A 7,128-nucleotide genomic window follows, 5' to 3' on the forward strand; every position below is an offset into this window, starting at 1 on the left:
AGAATTTTTTAAAAAAGTCTCCCATCAAGAAACAAGTATGTGAAGAGATTACAAGATAAAGAAAAATTTTTTAAAAATTCAAAGTCAATAAAAGTTTGAAATAAGTAGCACTTTTTTTTAAATATATGGTCCACATTAATTAAACTCTTTTTTTTTTATAAAACATAAAATCATGATCTCTACAAATAAATCTTGTAAATAAAATATAGCCTCTCATATTTGCAATGCAATTTGTTCAATGAAATTACTTATTTAGCTCTAAATTATTATTTTATAATATGTATATAAAAATAAAAAATAAATATATATGCAAGTTGGATCGAGTACCCACGAATTTTTAATTATGTAACTCTAACCCGCCCCGCATCTTAATGGGTACTCGACCCTTTTTTGACCCAATCAATAATACAAATCCTGTATCCTAATTTTCGGATCGAATTCGAATATGACGGATTTTCAGGTTAATGGATAATTTTGCCCACCCCTAATTTAGTTACTATGCAGTTTTAGTTCTTAAACTTTAGATAAACATAAATTTGATCCAAAATGTTTAGTGGATACTGGCATATTCAATCACAGCAGATTTAGGACAATTTCAAATTGCGGATAAAATTTAGTTATGTACAATCATGTGTCCACCAAATTGAATTTAAAAATAAAAAGCAAAACAGCGGCTAATTTTAAGCAAGGGACTAATAGCACATGAGTAAAAATTAATCAATAAAAAAAATTGATAAACTACAACATTTAAACCGGTTGGAACATCTAGTTCATTGATCCAACATTCACTCTTCTAATTAACATTTTGATTTTTGTGCCATCCCGTGAGTTATTTTTATTGTTTAAAATTTAGCCGCCGTTCTGTTTCTTTTTTTAACAAAATTAATTTAGCAAACACGTGACTAACGTGATTAGATTTCATAAATAATTGGGATGACCTGTCAATTGTCTTGAATTTGCTTCAAATTGGAAATATTGGGAAACAAATGTTGTTATGCCAAACCTTTAGGAACTAAAATATCAGAGGCGCCATACACTGGGGATTCAAATTTATTTTTTTTTTCAATCAAATCTTTAGAGACTAAAATCGCTCAGGTACCAAATATTAGATATTTTTTCCCCTTGTAAGCCTAGATATGTCTAAACAAGAACCATTTATAAATAAAGACCATTGGATTTTAAACCTACTCAGGAAATTGCCTTGCCAAATGGAATGATGACCAGCTTTCAGCTTCACTAATTAATTTTGGTAAATTCTGTAAATCATCAATTTTCACAATAAGCTAATGAAAGAAATCATAGAAATATATACGGTCGCGTGCCCACAGGGAACTCGTTAAGATATATTTCAGGTTAGGAAAAGTAAATAAATACAAGAAATGATATGCAAGATTAAATAAGAAAAGTATATAAATGCAAGAGAGGATAATAATTGTTAGTGCGTGTCTATATTTGATAGGTTAGATGAACGATAACGAGTGTCCTAAGGCACCCGTTAGAAAAATTCAAAAATATATATTCTCTTCCAGGTTCAAAGTACCACCAAGTGTCCCCTACCTTGTCTTGGTGCCTTGAAAAGGGACAAAAATGGACGTGCCCGATTATAATATATCTATAGATAGATAGAATGCAAAGAAGCCAAATCCAGCAAGGCATGTAGTTCAATCAGATCTCCACAGGATTTTTTTTCAAAAAAAAAAAACTTCATCTTGCACGTCTCTATCTCGATCCAGCACACAAGGATGCCCAAAAAATCATGACAAAATACAGCAGAAGTGCATTTACATTCTTTCAGACTTCCACAGAGTTAGCTTATTTTACCTTTGAGCAACTTTCAGCAATGAGATGGAACGAAATAATGACCAAGCGATGGTGGAAACGAAGACTATCATAATTCTTATTCTTGAGAACCCATATTAGTATATATGACAAAATGGAAAAATTAAGAGCTAACACCTTCATCTAGCATCACCAATTGCCAGTGTTTACTACTTCACAGAATGGTAGGTTTCCCTGTTGTCCAACGAGCAAAAATGCAAAGTACGTATTGTGCATGAACACACACAAACAATTAAAAGATCATAACTACAAGGGAACAGAAGAAACTAGTCTTGATGAGCAGAAGGAACAAGATACCAAAAACTCCTGGTAGGTAAACTGCAAATCCCTCTCGCTTAAAATGCAGAAAGAAAAGGTTCATCTCATTTCCTGATTTCAAAAAGGGGAGATATTTTGCCATGCTTTAGGATATTCTGGTGCTTTTCACTTGATGCATGTGGGGCAAGTAGACCAAATTGTTCATAGGCGTTATCAAAGGCAACCAACTGAACATGAATGCAAAAACTTTTAATCCCAAACCAAGAAAGAGTTCAAAGGTAAATCTTGTTTACCTAACCATAAATGTGGCTACATTTTCTACTCTTTTCCCAGTCACAATTCTATAAGCATCCAGACTAAAATATGTTCCAGGCATCGCCTATGTTTAAACTATAATCAAGATGAGTCCTCCTGTTCAACACATCTTGATCACTTCTATAACCAAGCTGTGAAAGCACTCAAATTAAGCATAAGCACACCGTATCTTGTTATCAGAGTCCCAGAATGCACAATGTCCAGGTAATTTGGAACTAAAATTATTTTCTTACACCCAGTGATCCAACAAAGGTCCATCTGATGTGTGACAGATTTAATCTCCCTTTCTCAGATTTACCTCCAACAGTACCCTTTGGTGAAGTAAAAAATGCCCGATCAAGGAACCGGTAAAGCCTTATCATTATCACCATCTTGCAGTGAAATGGAAAGTTGCCAGTGTAACATGTCTTTCCATTTCCTTTGAACTATGTTGTTCTTTTTCTTAATATACAACAGTTCAGTCAGATACTAGCAAGTTCCAGATCTAAAGGAGATCTATAAGGCTTCTAATGACAGCCTAATGTATGAGGTACCATAGCAGCATAATTTCAAAGCTAAGGAGGGCCAAAATGAGTACAGCTACGAAGAAAAGAAAGACTGCTTTTGCCATTCGGCTAGGAATAAGTATCAAATAGCAAGCAAAACAGATCAAGAACCCTAAAGAAACTCCTTTTTCCTCTCCTTGTACACCTGAAATGTTCAGAAGCTAGACAAATGTGGCAAGAGCTTCGGTGGAGAAAAACTGTTAAAATTACAAATCCAAAAAGTGGAATCCCAATAGTCCAACTCTAATGGTAGCTCAAGAAATAGCCTATTCACTTTCCTTAGAGAACTTAGGTATTGGAAAAGCAATCTTCTTCATATATTTGCACAAGTTAAAGACTGGTTGAAACATTATTCCAGTTTAACAAAATCACGTAGGACAATATTTACATGGACTTGGTTGAAAGCACAAGAACTGAGGAAACTAATAAGATGAGTGGCTATTCATCAGAATGCAGAGCAAGAAAAGTATCATATCCAGTGATTTCTCCACCACGATTGATAGATCGGACAGATATGAATCAAGCAACAGGCATCAAAGGAAAATTGAACTCAAGAGAGATTTCACTAATTAAGAATATACATAAAACGTGTACAAAATCCCCAAACTGAGGATAAGAAGCATTTCACGCAAGGCTGATAGTGCCTTATTAATTTCAGTTCCGGTGCTATGGGATCCCATGGAGGGTCTGCCTACCATATCAAATTCCAAGACACTTTAGACAATACAAAAGATCTTGCTTTTTCATCAATAGAAATTTAGTCACTAGATGTTATGTAAGGCTTCTTCTTCATTACCTGAGCATTTTAAAGCTCTATAACTGATTCTTCAACAAGTAGTTCAGATATTCCCATAGGTGGTGTGTTTCAACTTTCAAAAGTACCAAAAAGCAAAGGTGCCATAAATATGCTTTTCACCATGAAACTTACCCAGATTAAGACAATCTAAAAGCAGAGGTAAAAAGCAATAAAGGACAGAAAATAAGACATTCAGAAGTGAGCTACCTAGAGTGCTGATTCTAAGCTGAAACTAGCCCCAAATCATTAATAATGAAAGCAGCTTGTTGCTCATGCTAACAATTTCACATGGTCGTGCTCAAATACAGCAAAGATACTCACACAAAGTTAAGCACAGTGACCACAGAAACAAGAATTAAAGTCAGACTCAGAATTTGGATTCATAACTCCTCTCTTCCTGCCATCATCACCCCCCAGTTAGCAACTCAGTAATAACATAAAAATATTTAGCAGATGGATGAACTCAAATGGCTTCATCTTTCACCAGTTTCAGAATTACAGATTCTACAGATCAAAATTCTTCGCACTTTTCAAAGTAACTTTTGAAATGGCAGTTATCAAGCTGTGTCATCTAAATGACAATTGTGCCCCAATCTTACAGCATCTTCTGAAGTTTATAAGCATGCAGTGATGGAGATTCTCCAACCATTTGGTACTTATCAACTATTTACAGTCTGGGGGAACACTAGACTTCTATCAAATGTAATCAAACAATTAAAAAGAAGAAGAACAAGAACTTGAAGATTTTGAGGCAAAATACAAATATACAACTGAGAGAAACTCAACCATTTCCTGACACGCACTACAATATATGACCTTGAGTGAAAAATCCTCTTGCAGCGCTTCAGAGATACAGATGAGCTATGGCAACAACAAAATTGCAATCAATCTAAATTAACAAGCTCCAGCTTATTGTAAAAATGAGATGAGATGACAATTTGATTCACTCACCTAAATAGTTAAGAAAATTCAATTCACCAGGAGGCAGGAAACATATCTATGAACCAATTCCAGGATGTAGCACATCCATATAACTGAGTTTCCTTCAAAATAGCACACCAGGAATTTCCCTTAGCCTTCTGTGGTCCATATCCAGACCACATGCAACACATAGAAGAGCTTTGCTACAAATATTAGAGAAGTTTCTGAGATGACTTGTGCAAAAAATTTTTTTGCATTCCTGCTAAGATGAGTATTGATAAATGATTGCACAGATTTCACTTTTAAAAACCTGGATGAAACAGAGAACCCACTTCTAGCTCAAAAAGTTTTAACAACTCAAGTAACCAATTTGAGACCATTCTCTTCTACGCACTATTTTCTCATTCTCTTTCCATTTCTTATCTTCTATTTAGTATCCCTTTCTTCTTTTCCTCTGGGTAATACATATACTGTACCTCAGATGTATGATCATGTGAAAACTTTCATGAACAGACCTATGCAAAAACAATGCATTAATAATAGTAGCAGCAAAGATCGCATTCTCAAAGGCCCAAACTTTTCTGAGCTTTCCACAACACCGAAATCCTGATAATGCTACTTCATGTGGTCTCAAAGAACATGAAGACAACAATTCCTCCACAACTCATGCTACTTCATCGAATATCATAAACTGACATACTTCCCCAGTATTTTGATCTTTATTCATAAACCGACATGCATCGAATATTCAAGAAAGTATACAGATATCAAATTTTGATCTTTATATCCCTACAGTTCCTACACCTTTGAAATCATTCACCTCGAATTTTGCATTTTGATTTATGTTCCCCACAAAAGCCTCTGCAAGGTAATCGAATATCAAATACTCAAAATTTTTACAAAAAAAAAAAGAAAAAAAATCATCTTTTTGAATCTTTTTTACGAGGAATGAGTGGAGGAGTCCAATTGAAAATTAAAACAACCAAGCAATTCCCTTGAAAATTTCTCCTTTCACTTCTAATCATCTTATACAAAATTTAACTGGAATCCAAATGTGGATTACAATCTGCAGCATAAAAATCATTCTTTTCAATAAAAACTTTCAACATGTCATAAGTAAACTCCTTACTATTAGGATCACTGGTGGGTGGCGACTCACCTGAGGAATCCACTGCCTGCGGTTGCTTTGTGCACAAGCAACAACAACCCTCTACCACCCCACCTTCCCCTCCACCTCTCCCAAAACACCCCCCTGAATTTATGAAACCAGCCTTCCTCCTCCTCCTCCTCCTCCTATTACTCTGCAACAGCTTCAGCTTTTTCTTGGCCTTCCCAAATCGAAATATAGACACCCTTTTGGGTTCTTTATTACCCCCTTGTCCAGTTTCCTTCTTTAGACCATCCCTTTTTGCTGGGCTACTAGTAACTTGTTCTTGTTCTTGTTCTTCTTCTTCATCATCATACCCACCACCACCACCACTGGAGGATGGATCTTTTATATCAGAGCCAGACATATAAAAAAAGAATTTGAATTAATAATTTGTAAGTTTATGAGATGAAAAAATCATGTGTGCACATACTTTGGACCACATAGCAGCAGTAGTATATCAAATACAAGTTGTAAACTAGGCAATGTGTCAGTTGTATTATTGTTAGTATGTTGTACAATAACAAGACAAAGTCGATGCAGTATTGGAGAAACTGTGGGATTTTTCTCAGAGATTGGACACAGAAGAATGGAGAACTAACTTGGATTAGAAAGAAAGAGAGGATGCAAGAGAGAGGATGATGGAGACAGGGGGGAGGGGGTCCGAAGGCGAGAAAGGGACTGGGAATTGTCGTCTTTACCGCCAGAGTTGTCGGGAACACGAGGTCATAAATTTCGACAGGAAAGGTTGCAGTTTTTCTTTTAGTTTTCCTCCTTGGATGAGTTTGTGGTTAACCCCTAAGTTTGGAAAAAATTGCTCTTATGTATAATTAATGTGAAAATTTAGTCTCTTGAAATGAAAACGATTTTAGTTCCTTGCATTTAAGATGTCGACTCCCTTTCAAATCAATTTTAGACCAATGACAAATATCATGGACAAGCACTCGTCACGCCATTAATTTAGACTTAAAAACCAAACCATCTACAAAATTCTGATTTCCTAATTTTAGCTTTTTTTTTTGGGGGTAAGGTAAACTAAAAGGAGGGTGAAAAACTGAAAACACCTCAAATCCTATGAACAAAACCAAGAATCTCTCTCTACAGAGGAAAGACAACGTGTGGGTTTAGGAAGCGGAATATGAGATATGGAGGCGGGAGAGATCTTCCCATTTGTCCAAGTGCTTGTTTTTTTCACTTGGTATGGTTGGCTTCCTGGCGGTGACAGACACCCGTTGCCAAGTAGAAAGTTCGGGGCGAAAAGCGGCACCGAATCTAGACAAGCTTATTTAACTTTTGTTCTTGAAGAA

General features: G+C 35.6%; 1 protein-coding gene across 1 annotated transcript; it reads right to left on the reverse strand.

Annotated features, from left to right (window-relative positions):
- Positions 1–4,262: 4,262 nt before the first annotated feature.
- LOC113762911 lies at positions 4,263–6,530 on the reverse strand. The gene has a single exon (XM_027306542.1). The coding sequence runs from the start codon at positions 6,186–6,188 to the stop codon at positions 5,712–5,714; it is 477 nt and encodes a 158-aa protein (XP_027162343.1). The 5' UTR covers positions 6,189–6,530; the 3' UTR covers positions 4,263–5,711.
- Positions 6,531–7,128: the final 598 nt, after the last annotated feature.

The sequence above is a fragment of the Coffea eugenioides genome, chromosome 2 (assembly GCF_003713205.1).
Source record: "Coffea eugenioides isolate CCC68of chromosome 2, Ceug_1.0, whole genome shotgun sequence".
Classification (NCBI taxonomy): domain Eukaryota; kingdom Viridiplantae; phylum Streptophyta; class Magnoliopsida; order Gentianales; family Rubiaceae; genus Coffea; species Coffea eugenioides.

Excerpts from the sequence above, each read along its gene's own strand:
- LOC113762911 (XM_027306542.1), bottom strand. The coding sequence starts at position 6,188 with ATGTCTGGCTCTGATATAAAAGATCCATCCTCCAGTGGTGGTGGTGGT.